The following is a 22,416-nucleotide window of genomic DNA, read 5'->3' as shown; positions in this document are numbered from 1 at the left end:
TGTAGATTGCATTGCATAACTTTGAGATTTTTAAGAGAATGCACGAGCAAATACCTTATGTAATGCATTATTTTGTGGCCCTTAATCTCAGGAGTATCTCCTTATAGATTGGGCGGTTTCTGTCACTTGCTGTGTCAGCAACTTGGTGCGAGGAAGCCTTGTTCGTTGTTAGCCCTGACGCAGTTGACTTCTTTGCTGTGGCATCCTTCTGATACGTGGCCTTGTCCGCACTTAGCACAAACGGTGTCTGCTGTGCAAGCTCTGACTATGTGTCCATATGCTTGACAACAAAAGCACCTTATGACTGGATAGAATCTTCGAATGGTGCAGGGGTTAAAACTTAGATAGACCTTCCCGAGAGCTAGGAGGGTACTTACGATGCTTGGTTCAACATCCAGTATCCAGTTTAGCTGGCTTTCTCTATTTTTGATAGCTTTGCGTGTATTTATGCTGTCCTTTTGGTCACATTCCACCTGGAGACATAAAGCCTATCACCTTCTGAGAAGTCTTGCGGTGCTCCGAGCAGAAACAGTGCCTGTCTTTTCGAGCGACGGACACGGCAATCAAGAATCTTTCAAATGAGGACTTTCTTCTATAGACCTCTTGAGTTGGTCTAACTGCTCTTTTTCTCTGCACCTAATGAGCAGTTCTTGCCCCCTCGTTGACCTAATCTGTGTAATAGCAGTCCCTAGTTGTGGGGTATTAAGATCTGCTGCTAGTTGCTTACGAACGCTGAACGCTGTTAGGTGACCTTTTGGAGTCCTTAGGCCTAACCAATAAGACGTGGTGCGAAAGAAATGAGGTCACAGAAATTACTTTCGCAGTGACATGGGATGAAGTGCCTGTGGGGTCTGTGTGGGAGTGGAAAATAGCTTTCTTATTCTTCCTAGTGTCTAGGGTAAACGGTGCTTCCTCGCTGCTGGCTGGAATGACCTGGTACTCTTGGGAACCGACAACTTTTGAATAGAGCTTCGGCACTGTCGGTAGTACTCGCACTTGCAACTGACAACGTAGTGCCTTCAGTTCTCCTTCCTTGTGAGCTGACAGCTCCTTGCTCATTCAGGATCAACATGAACTCCTCTAGGCGTTCACTAAAGAAAGCAGTGCCAACTATCGTGACCCTATGTCTGCCCCTGAGACCTTCTACAAGTTTGAGTATATTAGCAACTTTCTGATTTAGAAACTGCACTCTAGCACTGTGGTGTTTGTTAGAGTTGCAGTAACAGTTGCACTCTGCAACCTCTGTATGCTTTGGCAGCTCTGGAACTACTGATGTGCTAGGACCGCCTTTTGGAGGAGTGAATGCTAAGATTGGGACGTTGTGTGACGGGGAGGCTACCTTACTTGAGTCTGACTAAGATATCGGAATTTCCTGAAGCTGTTGCAGTGTCAGGGGGAGGTTCAATAGGTGCCATATGAGGAAGTAGCACTGTGAACGCAGTAACTCTGTAACAGTGATAGAGTGGTAGTGACGCTAGTAAGTGGCTGCTGTAGCAGTACAATCAGAATGTAGGTGAGTATAAGTACTCCTACTTAACAGATTAGAGGTGCTATGTATGCATGTGAAACAGGTACTTGTGGCGACCACAAAGACAAAAAAAAACATATAAGTAAATACAAGCATAGGTAGTCAGTAAATATAAACTAATTACTTCAGAAAACAGCTAGTCTGATAAAGACAACAATAGAAATAATAATAATAAAATTCACGAGTACAGTAATCTCATCTGTGAATGGGGCTAGAAAACCCTGTAAATTAGTTACTACAGTATTAACATAAGGTGCAGACAATGAGAGTTAATATGCAGAATTACAATAAAAAGCGAACAGTTACTTAATCTAAGGCAGTACAATTAAATATAAGTGCGTACACTGAAAGCGCTTCCAACAGTTAGCGTGCACGAGTACAAGGTGACAAGTAAATGAGAAGTGATTGGAGATTACAGAAAACTATTATTAAATTCCGTCACAAATGCCAAATGTATGGAACTGAATGCTGAGAAGAAACCAGCAACAGAACCTATTACTCATACAATGCATACAATACACAGAATAATTCCATATACAGAAAGAAAGCCTAAAAGAAAATAATAAGGTATGGAAACAACTTAAAACTCTCTTCCTCGATATTTCTAAAGCCTTTGACTGTGTATGGAAACAAAGTACAATAGATGGCTATCAGTAAATAAGCATAAACGAAAATTGACAGGAAAATGAAATTAAATAAGTATAAAAATAATAATAATGATAAAATATAAAAAAGTAAATATAATAGAATAAAAGTTAAGTGCACCGTGAAAAACTAGAACAGGGTTAAATAATGCGTATACAAAAGGCTGGCTAAGTACCGTACAACCAAGTTCAAAATGTAAACAAAAGCACGTGCAAAAGCTGTCAACCGCACTCTATTGTGCGCGCATGCGCTCGAAGAGATTGACAAGGAGTTGTCCGACAAGTTCAGAGAGCGACCTGTCCTGCTGGACCGACCTTACACCACTGTCACAAAAACGAGCTGGGTGGTGAAGCCGGGGAAAGAATAAGGTCACACAGGAAAAATGCAATTTAAACTTACGGTGCTCAGTCACTAACTAAGCTAGCAGAACAAATGATACACTAAAATAAAGATAATCTAAAAGCCTACCTTTATCGTCTAAGAATGGTGTCGATATTCTCATTTAGACCAGAGATAAGGGCAAATTAATCCAAAGGCACTTTTATCAGGGTTGCCACTCAAACAGGAAAATGGCATCGTACAAGCCGATAAGTTTATTATCGACCGCAAGTAAAATAGTTGAAGCTGTCATACTGAAGAGAATACAAGACTTCTTAAAAGACAACATCCTCATCCCTCAGCAGTATGGTTTCAGGAGTAAACATTCCACCATGCACCACATACACTATCGAGTCACAGAAATGATAGCAGATGAACTCAAGAAAAAACTCATCACAGGAGCTCTCTTCCTCGATATTTCGAAAGCCTTTGACTGTGTATGGTTACAGGGTCTCACCTACAAATTAATAACTATGGGGTTCCCAGATTACCATCATAAACATCATTAATTCCTATCTTTGCGATAGACACTTTGTCGTGCGTTATAACAATACACAATCTACACGAAAAGTAACTTTCGCAGGCTTGCCACAAGTCTACTTTCGCCTGCCCTATTCGCCCTGTACGATGTCAGCATTCCCTGGGCCAAGCAAGCAAAATACCTCGGCGATAGAGTGGTAGTGACGCTAGTAAGTGTCATATTAGACCAAAAACTCACTTAAACCCCACACATCACATATGTTTTAAACAAGTTTCGGGGTACTAGAGCATTACTCAACCCCTTAATTGCCCGAAACTCCGTTCTATCTATCTAAAACAAACTTCATGTATTCAGATCCATGCTGCGACCAATTATTACTTACGCCTGTCCCGTCTGGGGTTTTGTATGTAAAACCAATATGCTTAAAATCCAGCAATGCCAGAGAATATCACTTTAAGAAGAATTTCCAACAGCCCTTGGTTTTTCAGAAACGAGGACATCCATAATGAATTAAGCATTGATAGTATCAGCATTTGCATTGCAAAAAAAATTTTCAATAACATCGAAAAAGTCAATAATAGTTCCATTCTTAGAATGAACTACGACTACACTAATGATGAAAACAAAAAAAAGACCTGGAGCAGTACTCTGGCACTTTAATTTTACCATGCTGTATTTTCATTCGGGAGTCATTGCCCCACGTTTTTGATTAATTGTCTCATCCTTAATTGCACTTTATACTATTTTAAGGTTTTTTAAGACACGCATAAGTGTCGCCATCTACATTTAATACCAAGCACTACCTATTTTATTTTCTCTACCATGCTTTCCAAAATATTCTTTTGTTATCCATTATTTTCCCACAATAGATGTTTAGGCCAACCTATATTATCTCAGCACATGATCCTTTTCTCACTACACGTATTTTGTTTTAAATTTTACCAGTTTTAACTGTTCTGTAATTTTGAATTTTCGTTAAGTAAGATTTGTAATTTAGCCCCGCCTCCGACCAATCCTCCAGGTTTACCATTTGACAACAAGACCCAGTAGCTCCTCCCAGCTCATCGTAGACCTTTTCAAATCATTCTACCTTCATTTGAGCGCTAGAAGCCGTGACAATAGCATGCAACATCAAGATATGCCTACCTACAGTACTGCCATATTTATTGCTTCTTGACATCTCCAGATTATGATTAACTGACTCTTCGATCTGTATTTGTGTAAGGCACCTTCATCGCTTATCACGAGAAATTTTTCTCTTAGTTATGAGTTATGCTAGGAAAGTTATGTTTTTTCACACGACGCTACACACAGGATGTGGCTTTCCCAGCCTAGGAGCCTGCTGAAGTGCCTTGTACCTGAGCCTTCCCATTCATATTTATTCGCATTTCGTCCTAAAATATTTTTAATTTAAATAAAACTTTTACACGATTTCTATTTCTAAATATAGCAAAGTATTTACATTAAATTTAAACCACACAAAATAATTTATAAAATCAAAGTATTAGCTTGAGAAGCAAGTGTGTTGAGGTCAGAGAAAAATCTCTAGAAAAGAACTTTTCACCGAGCAGGTGCATGTATTGTTTAGTAATAAAATAACTCTGTGGTTTCAAAGCCCCTTATCTATATCAAGGTAAAAATAAACATTCCTATTTGAAAAGCAGCAAATGCCATTGTGAAGAGCAGTGGTTTCAAGGCGGGACCACCGAGCCTCTAGACCTAGAGGATTGTGACACTATACTCTAGTGGCTCAGTGGTCGTGCCCTGAAACTACAAAGCAAATGCCACAAATATAGATAGGTTTTTTATATATGCAGTTTAATTATTGCTATTTTTTATTGTTTATGATAGAAATCATGATGTGCGATAAATAACTTTTGAAATTTAAAGTTGTTTATATTAATAAAAGGAAGTTATTTTGTCTCACTGTAAACAAATTTAAAAAGGGTATCCGATTTAAAGTACTAAGACCTAAAACATATATGATTCTGCAGTCATTTTGTGTTACTTAGAAGTAAAAGATCAGTAATCAATTAATCAATTGATTTTCGCTCAAAAAGTTCAGAAAGTTCGAAAATTGGTGGTTTCAAGGTGCGACCACTGCTTATCAAAGGGTTAAATTGCATTTGATAGCGATCAAAATGGAAATTTTTGTTGAAATATGATACCTGAAATTTTTCGTGATTACACTTCTTTGTATGAAGTAAAGAACTCGACACCAATGAAATGTTAAGCACAGCAGGATCTTCGATGTTTTCTACTCTTGGAATTATGCTGAACAATTTTAGATTTACAGCTAGGGGTTATTTCCACTGAATGCCATTGTTAGACTCACTTTGCTGTTTGGACAGACAAATTATTTTGAAGCCATAAAATGCATATACTTATTGAACACAATAACAAAGAAATCAAAAGAACTGAAAGCAGTAAATTCCTAAATATATTTTAATACTTACACAGCTATAGATCTTTAGCTGAATTTTTTAAAAACTTTTTCACACCTTATTCTTCAACCATTCCCCCCCCCCACCAAAAAAAACACTGTGTTTTTGGTGAGGATATAATTAAGATTACTATATTAAGTACATAAAAATAAAATTTGTTACACTAATTAACACTAATTTCAGGTATAAATTTTATGGGAAAATATTTGAAATGAAAAAATCACTATGCACTGTTGGTGGGGGGCAGGACAAAAAGATTTTTTATAACTTTGTTTAAATTAGCTATTTTAGTCCGACATTTTTACCAGAATGTTTCTCAATTTTAATACTTTTACATGATAAAACTTTTACACGATTTCTATCTTTAATTATAGCAAAGTATATTTACATTAAATTTAAACCACACAAAATAATTTATAAAATCAAAATACTACCTTGAGAAGCAAGTGTGTTGAGGTCAGAGAAAAATCTCTGAAAAAGAAAAACCTTTTCACTGGGTTTTTTAAAAAATTATCTGTCTTTTCAATGAGGATGTAAATAAGCTTATTATACATTAGGCAGCACATTAAAATGAAATTAAGCAGTACATTTTAAGTACATTAAAATAAACATTTGCTGTACTAATTAATACCAATTCCAAGTATAAATTTTTCTACTAAAATCATTCGAAACATCTATTTACATTTTCAGGTACGAGAAAGGGCAAAATGATTTCTCATAATTTTGCTTTAATTAGCTATTTTGGTCTATTTTTACAGAAACTCAGTTTTAATCCTTTTGATGTCAGGAAGATTACATTTTAGTCATCCCTTTGCTGTGTTTCTAATGTGCAGAAATAATCAGGGCGTTGTTGTTCTATACCTCAGAATGTCCCTGAGATGCAGTGCTTAATGTGATTTCTTCTTCTTTTTTTTTTTTTTATTAGCTTGCGTTCGCTCTCAGAGAGTTAAATGAGGTAATCTATGTTTTGGGGCAAACTGCCAACTTTAGGCTCAACTTTAGGCTTTGCGTTATATAGTCGTTGTAATGTTGATTGCTATAGTATGAATGCTTGCTTACCTTTCTCCATTCTTCTAATCAACTCTTGTTACCCCTGCAATGAAGTTAAAATTCAATTTATTTTGTAACACAGGGATAGTACAGGAAATGCACCTGTCATTGATCATATACCTCTGGTGGGTTTACAGTAGTTTACTCTGGTATACCAGAGGTTTTTACATGACTTTGCCAAGCTCAACACCAACTTTTATTTATAAGATCCGAGAAGATGAAATTGAAAAGTTTTTTAAATTTTGCATTACAGTTTTATGCAAATGTTTCATTAAAATAATATCAATATAACAACAATTGTAATTACAAATTTATTGTTTTGAACTTAACATAAGATCACAGAGCACAAAATTATGTTCTGACTCACAAGCAGGGGATTTTTTTTCCCACTCTTATACTGCATTAAAAGAATTCCACACATCATACAAAGAATGCACCTCTGATCAACACAAGTAACAAGATTTCATCTAAAATATGCAATTTAAGTAATGAGAGTTTAAGTAACAAGAGCTCTTCTATTTAGAGATTCAACAAAATTTTACCTACATTAAAATATATTTACACAGTTCTAAATCTCATATAAGCTATTTAGAACACAAAATACTAATTTTAGATAATTAAATGATACATTTTTAGCTCCCAGCTTTTTTTAATAATTCATAATAAAAATTTTAAAAAATATTTTGAATCCTTGATAAAATACTGAAAATTTACAACTGCATGCTCTGAATGAGTTTATGATAAAAATATATTTTCATAGTATATAAAAATGATGGTGGTTGATTTGAATTTATACTGGCATAATTTATTGAATAAAGGCTTCAGGCCTTTTCAAAGAAACTAAAAAGCTTAGAAAACCAATAAACCTGATTATTATTTTGAAAAGGATGCTGTGAAACAAATAACACTTTTAGGCAACAATAAGGAAATGCTTTAAAACTTTTGCATTGATTGGAGGTGCATAAACATGAAAAGTTGTTTTTAGGATGAGTTCTGTCCATCTTTATCCACATTATCACTCTCTCTTGCAGCAGTCTGAGCTTTGGACATTGACATCAAAGCTCGTTCCCGCAATTTACGCTCCACTTCATCTTCAGAAGCTGATGGCTGAAAAGAGGATAACAGTGAATACTTTATGTAGTTAAAAAACAATTTTTTTAAGAGAGAGAGAGAAGAAAAAGAAAGGGCAGCCTTAAAACAGTTATCAAACAATTTTTAACACACTTAAAATTACTCAACAGAGATTCAGAGCACAAGTACTACAGTATATGCCATTTAATGTTATCATTCAGATATTGCTATTGTTCTACCAAAGTTCTGCTTGTCTGTAACGAAAATATTTCGAATAAAATGATCAACAATTTGGTTAATTTAAAATATCGTTGCATGTGTACAGTTACATAACACATTGAATGCATACAGAACCAATGATAACTTAATAAAATTTATTTTACCAAAAGGAACACTTCACAGCTCTGGAACTTTCCACAAAAATAGTCATATGCTCTTCACAGTATCACACAGTGCAATCAGTAGCTAGATTTCAAACTAACTAAGAACATTAAAACACAACACAATGGAAAGCACATCTAAATGGCAAAACTCTCTCAGATATCGCAATACTTCAAATTTAGCTCTGAACTAACAACAGCTCAGAAACTGATCCTCTATTTAATCTTATATAGTTTTCCCCCACCTGTCAAGAAATCTCTAATACTTCTCGAAATTACTGAAAAACATATATGGTTAAAATTACACCTAAGAGCCAGATACAGTTACAATTGTATACATAAATATCACCAAGGATCTTCACTTCAAGCCATACTCTACAATATCGGCAACTGTGGTTTAAACAAATTCTGTTTAAAAAAAAAAAAAAATGAAAGCTTTCAGTTACACCCAATCATTTGCTTACATAAACTTTTTTTAATGTTTTGTGTGTTACCTTTACTTATTAAATATCATGTTCTTTGCACATAAACCATAAAATTCAATTCAACAGAAATATTGCAAAATAATTTTTAAATGAGCATATCTTTAGAATTTCCAATACACAGTCTTGTGCACTGGAGATAAAAATGTACCTCTCCCTGGACACAATCTGGAAGATTTCTTTGAAAAATGAGGGTCTTTAAACATAGCTAAATATATGATCTGGTTTGTGTTGTGCTGCCATCTAGTAGAAATAATGAAGGTTAAGAGTAACCTATAAGCCTTTTTCGTTCAATTTTTCTGTGTGTACAGAGAGAATTTTTTTGAGTATGCCCAGACTAAACACACTGTGCTGGAAAAAATTAAGTAGTGCTTATTGTATAATAATACCATTTCTAACAAAAAAAATAAAGACCCATAAAGCAGCAACCCTTCAGTAACTTTCTACTTTCAGATATATACACTGGTGTGTAAAAATTAAGGACGAAGTCGAAAAATTAGCATATCAGCTGAACGAAGAGGCAGAGCGGACAGAAAGACCAATCAGGAGATTAAGTAAGGTGATGTACAGTAGCACATGCGCAGATATGCAGGTAGACATAATGGGGGAGTGTCTGAGTAGTATAAAGCATGTTGTCGGTGTAAGATCAGTATTTCTGGCAAAGAGATTCCACACCGTATAGCAGTTAAAATCACACTTAGTTGCTGCCTCAGCAAGAAATGGCGAATAATCAATCTCTTAGACGACATCTGGATGCTTTTACCCGAGGTCGAATCATTGGGAAGTTGGAGGAAGGCCGCAGAGTGACAAGTGTGGCTGCAGAGTTCGGAATTGCTCACAGCATCGTTAAGTCAATTTCAAACTACAGGAACAGCTATCTGGGGGTTTAGTAGTGGTCGTCCAAGAGGAACCACACCCGCAGATGACCAGTATATTGCCTTACAGGCCAGAAGAAACAGGCGGCAGACAGCGGGAGAAATCGCTAGACACACGACACAGGCAACTGGACGACCGATATCGCGTTTTACCGTGGCCAGAAGACTGCATGGTGGTGGTCTGTTTGCACGATGCCCTGTATGGTGTGTACCTCTAACGCCTGCCCATCAGAGAAGGCGTTCTCTGTGGTGCCTGGAACACCAGAATTGGAGAGACAATGAATGGGGACGAGTACTCTTTACAGATGAGAGCAGATTCAGTCTGAGTAGCGATTCTCATCGTATACTCATCTGGAGAGAGCGGGGAAGCCGCAATCGTCCCTCGAACATCATTGAAAGGGACAGGTATGGAGGTGGCGGTGTTCTCGTTTGGGGAGGCATCATGCTTGGTAGTCGTACAGACCTTCATATCTTTGATGTAGGTTCAGTTAATGGGACCCGTTATTGTAACGAGATTCTTCTTCCATATGTGCGTCCTTTTAGAGGTGCTATGGGACCACAGTTCCTTTTCATGGACGACAATGCACCACCATGTCATCGCGCAGTAGCTGCCGAACAGCTCTTAGAGAGTGAGGATATTGAACGTATGGATTGGCCGGCACAATCTCCGGATCTTAATCCCATCATGCATGTGTGGGATTTTCTAGGCAGACGCTTGGCAGCTCGTACCTTACCACCACTAACGATTACGGAGCCTTGATTGGCGCTGCAAGACGAATGGGCAGCAATGCCTCAACAACTCATTGACACTCTCATTCTCAGCATGGGCAGACGCTGTGAAACCTGCCTAGCAGTCAGGGGAGATCATATCCCCTATTAAAGACCGGATGTTTCTTGCTGGACACCCATCACAGGGATGTTTCGGCCTTCAGTCGCATTGCGCTCCATGCTACTTTTTCAATAAAGCTTCTTTTTATCCCTCTGATTTCTCTTTTAGTAAGTGTTGCTTACATTACTCATGTCCTTACGTATTGGGGATCTTATGGTATTAAATGTGTTGATTTGGAAAGCTTTTGTACAAAGTTATATTGAAAAAACCGTCTCGTCCTTAATTTTTGCACACCAGTGTATATATGGTGTTCTCCTCCTAAATTCATCCATTCTCTTAAATTTGAGATCCTTCCATGTTATATAATGCTACTTTATAAGGGTAACTAAAACTAAAATTAACCAACTGTAGATTAGCTGTACTTATACATCAGAGTATAAATACCACTGGTGAATTAATTATGTCATTCTTTTGCTAGCTTCTACCATGCTAACATCTCCGAGCTGCTTCGTTTCTTAAATGCCTACGTCATTTCTTTCAAAAAAAACCAATGTACATAGAAAGTTATCATATTTAATTATGATTGAATACGTGTCTGCCAAACTAACTGGATATGGGTGAAAATAAAGATTGGTGATTTGTTGGAATCCAGTTTCGTCATCTTTGTCTCGTCTTGCCATTCTGCCATCACGACTATGCACCAAAATTATTTCACACACACATATAAACTTAAAGTATCTAAAGTTAAAATTAAATTGGAATCAAAGCAATTCCTCAACAATATTAAACGTTGCAACCGTGGATTAGAGGTTTAACACTGAATTTTAAACATACGAGAAATAAAATCAGAATTCATCAGTAGAATAAACTCAAAAAATAAAAAGCAGTAAGGAATAAATATACAAAATTATAAAATATATAAATTAATCTCCTTTTATTGAAATTCTAATTCAGAACTCTTCAGGGAAAAATGAATTAAAGTTTCATAAAAGTCGATTAATATGCTTCAAATATATGTTTTGTTCTGGTTCATTTCAGATCAAACACCGAAAAAAGATTCAATTAAATTTTCATTCAAGGCATTAAATTTCATTTAAAACTGAAAAATCAAATCTCGAATGTTTCCAGAATTTTCCCTGCATACACTCGATATACTTGGAAAAAAGAAAAAAATGAAGAATAAATGACATTGTGCCAAATTGGCAACTCAAAAAAAGGGGGGGGGTCAAATAACTTATGTAAATCCTGCATTCAAAAGCAAATACAAATTAAAGAGCAAGACAAATACACTTTATATCAAATTTTCATTTAAACAACACTCAAAAATTAGGTGGTCCCCGATTATGTGATGCTAAACAAGTTTTCTTTTTAATGCCAAGAAAACGAAAAAAGTTTCAGAAGAGATATCTATAAATATAGACACATAACAAAAAGTATGAAAAGAAAATGAGAAACAGTTAATTGAATTTTTTTTTAAATATTGCATATATATTTATTTACAATACATTTGTTTAAATCTAATATAATCATATCTAGTATTTTTGTGCATTAAGCTGCTGGAAAATATCATTTAAGACATACGGTAAGAAATTTACAACCAATTTTACATAGGCCAAAATCTAAAATCCATAATTAATAAATTACATAAAATCCAATAAATGCATAAAAAAATTTAATCAAGGTTTAAACTAAAAATATTAAACAAATAATACCCTAATTTTAAAACAAATCAATGAAATTTAAAGAAAAGATTATAATATATAAATTATATACACAATTAAAAATATCTTTAAATAAATTATATATATATAATTAATTATACTTAAATAAATATATACACAAAAAGTACAAAAAGAAACATTTAACTGAAAAATTACTGTGCTTAGGCTGCACAGCTTAGAATTATATACATAAATTTTCATACATACAGACAATGAATGTATGTAATGAAAAGATGTAGCATTACTCGTAATTAGCATAGAATGTAGATCCATATTTAAGGGAAAGAATTTTGATTGCATAGAATGCTAAAATTTTAGCCTAAATTCCTATAATGACTAGGAAATTTGGCAGCTGAGTAAGACTAAATATTCACTTTTATTTCAATTGACATTTGTGGCCATGATTCACTTGGCACTCTATAATCATGCCTATTTCCAGAAAATTTACATTTCCCCCCCCCCATACTGCTGCAATAGAAAGAGAGCAGAATGAAATAGCATCCAAGTGGCACAGAGAGTGAAAAAAAAAGTTCACAATCATCCAGTATGGATGCTCACAAAGAGAAGGGTTTAGTTTAGGTTAGAAAAGTTTCAGTTCTCAAAATCTAAGTCAATTTCCAAATTAGTTTTTTCGTCAGCGTTACACAAGCCATGTAACATACATTAAGCTAGAAATGGCACAATCCAGAAAAGTTATAACTACTTTTAGAATATAGAGAAGAAATATCTAAATTAAAAATGAGGGATTAAGAGGCTATTACTAAATTAAATTATAAAGCTGATTTATATATTTTTTATCTTACATATATATATAAATTTTGCCCACAGATATCATTATTATGCTACAGAGAATAAATACACTTTTTTTTTTCAGAGATACCAGCAAGTCCGTTTATTCATAATAAAAATTAATTTGCATATGAATTGATTTTAGGTTTATCATAGATGCATCCCACGTGATATATTTTACTTGAAATGCACAACGCTCAGATAAAAGGCTATTGATAAAAATCAGTTATAATGGCTGAAGCTTAAGTAGATGCAATTTGAAAGCTTAACACCATTTATCATGAAATTTAAAGAAACATGGAATAGAAAAAACGTACACTGAAAAGTCTTAATGACAAACAGTACATATTACAAATATATTATACTTTCTTTAAATAATAATAAAAGTAAAGTCACCTGTGTATGATTTTTGAAAAGTACATGATTATTTTACCTTTTTTGCAGACATAAATAACTATGACAAAAGATCACAATTTATTTCTTGGAAGCACATGAAACTCATAGCACTCAGCTACCTATACATCAATACAAATATCGCCACGGCGGCAAAATAAATGAAATAACAACTTCAGTCTTGCTTTGTGCTCATTGGCTAATATGTGCCAGATGACCCGCAGCAGTGCTTGATGCTCATTGGAGACTTGTAACATGACGTTTTCAGATCTCACTGATGAAATAACTTTGGTTTTCTTTTATATGTAATCTAGAGAAAAATTAAGTGCTTTCTGATGTCAAAAGTCACTTTTCTGAGGTGCAAGTAACAAAGTATTAAACCAAGCTACACAAAAATGATAAGAAATTTTAAGAATAAGAGAACGTCAGGAGAAATATGCTGCAAATTGTGTTGGCAGGAGTACAGTCGGAAATCAGTCTTCGTCTAAATCGGTAAAGTGGGCAACTCTGGTTTTCCTTTACTTTGCGGTCTCTTAGCAGTAGTTAATTCTCTTCTGTTATTGGGAGCAAATTCAGAAATATATGCATGTAAGCACATATCTATGCACATATATGTGTATGTGCATACAAACATACATTCATGCATACATGCAAGATAAAAAATGTATGAATCAAAATTATAATTTAAACTAACAGTAAAACATTAATTCTCCCTCTCTATTCTAAAAATTGCAATAACTTCTCTGGATTGCATCATTTCTAGATCATTTTATGGCCTGCGCAGCTTGATGACGTAATAATTGGGAACTGAAACTACCATTGTAAACCAAAACTTTTCTCTTCGCGTGCTTCCATCTTTCATAGCTACACACTTCAGCTTTTGCTCTCTACTCTGCTAAGATGTAATTTTGTTGGCTTGCTTTCTATCAACAATATCAAAAATGTAAATCTTCTGTGGAAAGGCATGACTAGAGTGCCAAGTGATTTTTGCCACAAATTATCAATTGCAAATAAAAATAAAATTAAAACTGCCAAGTTTTTTAGATATTAGCAAGTTAACATTATTAGCAAACTACGCAATCAAAATTCTTCTTCAATATGGATCTAAGCAAGCATCAAAACTGCTCCCGCTTTTCCTTTCCTTGCTTTTATTATAACATACTGAACACATACATACACTTCTCAATCGGTCCTGATAACAGAACAGTACTGCAGTTATTAATTGTCTATTATTATGTTCCTTCACCCCTCCATTTTTTTATGTTCAAATTTTGTTTAAGAGAGTAAATGCAACATTTTTATCAATATTTTTTTTTTTTATTTAAACTTAAGTATTTAATTTTAGATGACTTATGTTAGTACAGTAGAAGTTCAGAAATCCGCAACGCTTGGGACCAGAGGTTGTGCGGATTTTAGGATTTTGCGGAAAAGATAATATTCAGACTAAAAGTGCCAAATAAATAAGGTGTATTAGATACATTTAATTAAATTATTATATACATTAATACAATAATTAATTATATGCATTAAATTATTATTACATATGTAAACTGATTATTTTCATTTACATTAGGCTCCTCTTTTTCTAAATCAGCATGAATCTGCTTCCCTTTTCTCTCAGGAGTAGTCCTGAAATAGGTATCCCATCACTCCGCTGCTGCCAGAACCACTCTTACAAGACAGCATCGAGGTTTGCCGATTTCGCCTCATGTAAAGATTTCCGGTTTTAGATTCCGTTGTTAGAATCACTGTTGCTGTAAAATTTAAATAGCTTTTCTTTATTGTTCCATATATCATACACAGTCCATGTGGCAATTCCATATGATTCCTCTATAAACCGAGCAGTAGCACCTGCCTCCATCTTTATCAAAATTTCTACTTTTTTCATTACCGTCAATGCAACGTGCTCACGTTTTTCAACATTGCAAGCAGTGAAATCACGAGTGTGTTTCTTATCTGTTATTGTATTAAAAAGCGCTGAAATTTAAAATATTCTTAATTTATCCACGAAACATCCGGAAAAAAAAAAAAAAAAAAAAGTCTTTACTAAACAATCTTGTGAAATAACAAAGCTCAGAAAGTACAACAACGTGAAGCTTGAACTTGAAAGAAGAGTTAATCGTCGGCTTTTTTACCTCGATGCAGATTGGAGGGAAAAAAACTCTTATCATGATGTCAATAATTTGGTATTTCCATTATGACTCATTATTATTTGGTAATTATGACATCATTATCCAGTAAGTATTTTTTCTTCGATATTTCGTACTTCATGTTGCGGTTTCCAGAACCTATAAACTAAATGTTTATATTTTGAGAGTCAACGCGGATTTCAGGTCGGCAGATTTTCGGTATTTGACTGTATCGCTAATTACACTTTTAGAAAAAATTTCCATATATAGAGTAGCATAATCTATAACAATGCAAATATGTTTTTAGAAAAGTAATTAAGAATTTTTTGAAAAAAAAATTTAATTTTAACACAACTGATTTGTAAATTTAAAAATGATATCATATGAATATTTGTCTTAATTCAAACTTTCTTGTAACTGGAAGTGTATGACTTCAGCCAATGGCTGTAAAAAACACACACAAGATTAAAGATTAGGACAAAAAAATATGTAGACATGCTACATATTTTTTTCGCTAAATTTCAGAAAATTAAAATCTGGTTGCATTTCTTCATTCAATAACTTGGAATTTCATTATCAATACTATCTCTAGCCAATAAGATTGCTTTCAGTGCTCACATGCTTCTCCTCATTTTAGAATAAATAATAAACATGGCTGTATTTCGTTGCAGCGGAACTCAAAATTTTCAACTAATAGATTTCTATAGAGAAAATGTGTTGTGGGACACGAGTAATGCAAATTTTAAAAATAAAAAAATGAAGGGATTCTCTTTCATTTTAGAATAAATAATAAACATGGCTGTATTTCGTTGCAGCGAAACTCAAAATTTTCAACTAATAGATTTCTATAGAGAAAATGTGTTGTGGGATACGAGTAATGCAAATTTTAAAAATAAAAAATAAAGGATTCTCTTATTTTGGTAAGCTTTGTCTTCCCCATTACTTTATTCAAATATTTTCTATTCAGGGTGAAAATTATTTTAACTCCCCCAAGAAAAGTTCCAAAAACTATTAATGATGCCACGTCATGTACTATATGAAAATATTCAAAAACTATTTGAAACTATGGCCGCACTTATTAAAAAAATTCAGAAAGCAAAATATCCAGTCGAGAACAAAGCAGGGCAGAGACTCGACTTCGCCGAAAATGGGAGTTAATCACGTGATGAAGTACATAGCTTTTCTGGCAACTCCTGTACGAGTGATCAAAGGCCAGTGGTAAAAAGCAGAGCAGGTTTTTCTCCAGACATCATGATCCTGGGTTCAGACCCCTACTTTAATTTTGGACTTTCTGCACCTGCAAGGACTTTTTATTTCGTTTCTCCATCACTAAATTCGAACTGCATGACTTAAAAGTAACTTTTTATTTTTCTGCCTACGGGTGTGGTGTTTATTGAATTTTAACACCTTTCTTTTAATTTTTTGAATGGCTTTTGGGACATGTTTTGGCGCTGGTGAAAACTTTAGTAGTTGCATACCAGCTCAAAAGAAAGTCATAAGTTACAAACTCAGTTTTGTGTACACAAATTACAGCACAATTTAATACAATACTGCTAAATTTTATTAGCTGATTAACTGATAGAGTCATATGATCATAGTTTTCAGACTGTATAGTTATTTAATTATGCTGATATTAGCTTTTAATGTTCAATAAATATGCTACTTAAGACTTTACATCTTTATGATATTTCTTATTTAAAACTTTTGCAGAGAAATTACACTGTTGCTTTGTAATGTAGTAATCTTTATTCTTTATTACTACTTTTTATTCATACTGGTTTGATTTTCATAACATTATTGTCTATTTATTCAGTAATAAAGGTTTTGATTTAAAGCACGGTAGTTATTTATGTTTTCTGAAACATGGTTATTTTGTTATATCAAGATTGAAATGAAGGCGTTATCTTTGATGTTGCCAAACTAGTCTCTCTAGATTGGCAGCAAATCTAGTGTTACGAAACGCACAGGTGCTGTAAGATGGCTTACCTGCAAAGCAGGTTTAGGGTTACCATAAAATGGCAAGGGAAAGCATGGTTGCCCCATTTGGCAAGAAATCATCCATTTGGCGACAAAATTGGCAATGTGCCATAGACAGATGGAGAACCTTCTGGAACGAATTCTTACAGGTCTAGCCCAAAATGTTCTCGTACACAAGCCAAAAACTATATAAGCCCTGCTGGTATGCGGAGAGTCAGTAGTTAGTGCGAGTGTAAGATAGTCTGTGAGGAGTCAATAGAGTTGACAGCTGGGCAGCAAGTGCTGAGTGGGTCGTCGAGTGTATCGAAGAGTCTCTTAGTGTATCACGGTTAGTGCATCGTCGAGAGAGTCTGTTAGGCTCCAGGAATGACTGAACCAGAGTCGGGAGAGGTACTGTGTGTGTCGTCGAGTGCATCGCAAGTTGTAGCGTGGAGAGTCTTGAAAGTACGTGGAGTTCCGAGAACGACCGATCAGAGTCGGAGATGTACTCTGATGCTTTGCAGTGAAGCTGTCTCCACCATTATTGCCGGACAGTGTGAAGGCTGTGTCTCTGATTGCTCCAGCGTGTTTATAGCAGATTTTCCACAACTGTAAAAGTGTTTTGGAGCTTTCCAGATTAATATTGGTAAATAAAGTGCGTTTTGATATTCCATCAAGTGCTAAATAACGACAACAGCACCCCGTAATGAACGTACCAAAGGAAGAAAAAATCGTAACACTACCATTATGCTGTTTCAAATGTAAACAAAAATGTCTGCCATGTTATTTAAAAAATAGGATCAACCGCTTTTAAATTGTTGGTAATTCTACAAATATTGCTTGCAGATTTCTTAAAGGCATAAAAACCTTAACCAGAAGATAAGAACAACATAATTCATTGATTTTTAAAGCAAAAAATGCACAATTTACAAACATATAACATATAAGAATAAAGAAACTGAGATCACTGAGCCGGGTAACAGAATGGATATATCAAAATATGAGGTGCGCATCTACATGTTATAGCAGTCCTATATACAAAATTTCAACGTTCTGAGGCTACTTGTTTTTGAGTTATGTGAGATATGTACCTACAGAAACCGCAAAAAATTCTCTTCAGAATTCATTTTAAAGCAATTTTATAATTTTTTTGGAGGAAAAGAGTCATTTATTCCGTCCTTATGAACAGATGTCACGCAAAAATATCATTAAATTGCATTCAATAGCGGTCAAAATGGATATTTTCGTTGAAATATGCTGCCTGAACCTTTTCACGATTATAATACTTCCTTTTTACTTCGTACAAAGAAGTACCAAGAGGGAGTGACTTTTCATTTTATTGATCCCTTATCACAAAACTAACTTTCATTGAGCACAAACTTACATTTAAAAAAATCAAAAAAGTATTTCTGTTTCTCAAAGAGTACTTCTATTTTATATATTTCTCTACCTCTTATTTCATTTTTGAAAGAAGTTCCCTACTCAAAGAGATTAGAAACAACAAAATTGTCCCTTAACCTTTTAACTGTCATGTCCAAAATGTCACGCCCAAATATTACTTGGGCTAAATTTTTTTTTTGAGTGCATCCTATTGTTATACCCGAATATATATCGTGAGAAGTTTATTTCGGCTTCAGTTCAACAGACGGCAGCATTTTACTGAAGGTTTCAAAGGATAGAGGTTAAAGTTCAAAATGCGCGGCATTTTTTTGAATTTTTGACTGTGAGGCAAACATTTCATTTTTGAAATAAAAAAATATTGACAATTTATGCACCCAAACCATCAAAATAACTTGACAGTTAAAAGGTTAAATAGAGATATTCTTACAGGAGTTACTACTGTATTTCTTATTCAATCAATTCAATTTTCACTTTGCAACAAGGCAAAAATATATAAAAACTCAAAATATCTTCATTGAAAACTGTAAAAAGGGGAAAAGAAATAAAATAAAAACCCTAAAGCATCGAACAAAATTAAAAAGTTTCTGAAATTAAAGGTTTTTGGGAAAGAAGTCAGCTAATGGGTAGCAAGACAAAATTTTCGGTAAACCAGAACATACTTAACATTCAACCCCGCTAGAAAGCACCAACTAACTAAATTCGGTTTAGTTGATTATGGCAAAACACACTAGAGTTATCTGCCTATGGGAATGGATGCCTGCTAACCATAAAAATGCTCATGCAGCCAGTGTGTTCACCAGAAATCAAATCCAGTCAGAACTACTAGTATTTAGCAATTTTACTATTTGGCCACTGGTGGACCCTCTCACTTTATTCACTATACTACTAGGAGTTTCAGTGGTAAACAAATTCCATTTTGTTAGGCTTAGGTCCCCTTACACTTTTAAATTGTAGATAATTCTACAACTATTACATGGAGATTAACTAAAGGACTAAAAACCTTAACTGGAACATAAACATAATTCAATAACTATTAAAACAAAAAATTTATAATTTAGGAAATATAAGAAAAAATATACACAGCTCAATGAGCCAGGTAAGGAGGTGGGTATGTACCATATTTGCTGGCATATAAGACGCACCTCCTTTTTTATACACATTTTTGAAGGCTAAAACTTTATTACTTATTCATTATAATAAATTTACGGTATTTTTAACTTTCTGAAGCTGGCTGGTACAGCAGTTGTACCAGAAGAATGACTTTCTCAGATGCCGGCATTGGTACAACTGTCGTAAAATTCATGCCCTCCCCATTTTAGAGAATCGTCTATCTGTAGATCTCTGGGTGGTCCATTGTCGCTGCTCAGAATAGCCGCTGGCTACGCATTATTTCCCTCTTCTTATCAGTTTGGCTACATTTTGGAAAAAACCGCAGGTTTCGTCTCACGCCAATATACTTGAAAATCAAATAGAGGCCATCTCTTTCTCAATCTGTCTCATAATTTTAATGGTAATTTTTTTAGTACTGAATTTTGCTATGATTAAAACGTCAGCGATTTTGCACGCTCTTTAAGCTTGCCATATTTAAAGTTTTTTAATCATAACAAATAAGAATAGATTAATATTTTAGATTTAATGCCCTTCTAGAAAACAGGTAAAACCGCTTTTATCGTTTACTTCCTTTTCATACTTATGAATAATAAGATTTTATTTTGATATTTTTTTTGTGGAGTGCATAAAACACTTAAGAACTGTTAACTCTTTCAAAGTGCTTCTATTATGTAGGCAATTTTGTCTGATTTATCATGAGATAAATAAGAGACAATTGTATGCATAATAGTTTTTGTGAATTTCATTCATTCAGTGATTGCTTTCAATGATTTTCATTGATTGTAAATTAAATAAAATCAATTTATCTTTAGACCCTCTTTTAGGATGAGATCTGCCAAAAAGTATTTAAATATCAGTAAAGCTCACGTTACTTCTAAATTGAATCAAAACATCAGTTACATTGTATAAAATTTCGGCCAGTTTTATTTGCTGAAATTCTTATACTCCTCAAGAGATAAAAGGAATTCAGACAAGTTAATAAAAAATATCTTTAAAAAAGGTTGTTATTTTGTCTGTAATAAGGTGTATGTCAACTTACTATTAAATGTATGAAAATTAGGATTGGATTACGGAAAAGCACGCGAATGCTATCTGCTTAAGGGGATGGATGCTTTCGTGTAAACCTTTTAAAGAGAAAATTGCTCGCATTTACGTTCCTGGTGGGAAAACTCCACATGTAATCACCCTGTTCTTCGGGTTTGGTTGGATTAATTTTGTTCGCTTACTGAATTACATCAAAGCACACAACAATTACCTGTATAAGGGGAGTTATGCATTCGTGGATGACTTTCTAAGAGAAGCTGGCTTGCATTTACGTTACACAAAAACCGTGAATCAAACCGTGAATCCAACTATTTAGCCGGGATTCAAACCCAAGCGAGCTACAAGTATTCAGCCACCTTTACCGCTCTACTGAAGAGCCTGTAAAAATATTGATAAAGGAAAAGTATTGAAATAACCGGTTTAATTTACTAACCTATATTTCTCAATAGACAGCACATATGCATAAATATGAGGGCAATTATTTGTGAATAAATAAACTGTATTGCACTTTTCTCCACTATTTCATATTACGATGGAATTATTGCATTTCAAAGTTATTTCTCATGAATTAATTTTGCTCCGTTAATGATTTTTGATATTTTCAAAGAGAAAATTCCACACTTTAAATAAAAAAATACACGAGAAGATACTTTATGCAAAATTTGGCGTAAACGGTTTTCTTAATTTTGCTCTGAAAATATTCCAGGGTAATCGTTTTCATTACTGGAAGAAATATGAAAAACAGATTTACTACATTGTGTCAACACCCAGTAAGTCCTTATTCTTTTGAAAACGTGAAAGATTACTCTTTCTAAAATAAATTAGAAAATATATTATGTGCAAATAGAATATTCGTTGAAAATGAAATAGACTTCAACCTTTGGATATAACGATGGGTTTAGACGCAATTTCTACCTATGAAAAGAAATTGACGTATAATTAATTCATCATGAACATTTAAAACTGTTCTCAAAATTCTTTTGATGATTGCATGTATAGGTCACGGATTTTTTTTCTCTGCTAACATAAACAAAAGCCAATTTTACAAAGAAAAATTCTCGTTAAAGATATACCTTCTTTGCCAGATAGTCCAATGTAATATTTGTTAAAGTTAAATGATTAAATGCAACCAATGTATCTCGGATTTTGATTTTTATATTATAATAACAAAATTATCGAAAAAAGCAGATTTAAATCTCTGTTATCGTTATGTAAAGCTTTATTATTGCTGTAAGTTCATCTCAAAATCTAATTGTATTGAATCTCATTCTAATCATCTAATGGTAATAAATATTATTATTATTATTTCATTAAATTAGTCATTACCATTATTTTATTAATGAAAATATGTTATTAAAAATCGCATTCCAGCCTGCAGACTTACAAATCTAGTCCAAATTTACTATATTTTGTTAAATTTTGTTCTCGCTTTCTAATTTCTAATACAAAAATACGCAAATATAAATGAAGAGTGAAAACAAAGTTAAAAAATTCACAAATTATTTACGAGATTGATTAGAAATAGTGAGTGAAATATAAACATTGCATACATTTTGTTCTAAATAAATTGTGCACTGGATATGCATCCAGTACTGCATATTTATTTATGCACTATTTTAGAACTTCATTTAAATGAAATCAAAATAATCATCGAAAAAATTGCAAATCTAGCAACCCCTCTACTATGGAACGTAAGCGTCCGACAAACAT

At 33.9% G+C, this 22,416-nt stretch overlaps 1 protein-coding gene across 6 annotated transcripts in view; it reads right to left on the bottom strand.

Annotated features, from left to right (window-relative positions):
- Positions 1-6,823: 6,823 nt before the first annotated feature.
- Srrm1 (Serine-arginine repetitive matrix 1) overlaps positions 6,824-22,416 on the bottom strand; it is a 150,292-nt gene continuing 134,699 nt past the window's right edge. For all 6 annotated transcript variants that reach the window (XM_085818626.1, XM_085818625.1, XM_035364807.2 and 3 more), the window contains one exon: positions 6,824-7,633. In XM_085818626.1, coding sequence (XP_085674752.1) covers positions 7,508-7,633 — 126 coding nt within the window. In that variant the 3' untranslated portion in view covers positions 6,824-7,507. The remainder of the gene's footprint in view (positions 7,634-22,416) is intronic.

This window comes from Stegodyphus dumicola, chromosome 6 (assembly GCF_044657685.1).
Source record: "Stegodyphus dumicola isolate Sdum_Otavi_A_Nest chromosome 6, ASM4465768v1".
Classification (NCBI taxonomy): Eukaryota; Metazoa; Arthropoda; class Arachnida; order Araneae; family Eresidae; genus Stegodyphus; species Stegodyphus dumicola.
The sequence above is the reverse complement of the archived record's forward strand: the minus strand, read 5'-3'. Positions and strand labels throughout refer to the sequence as shown.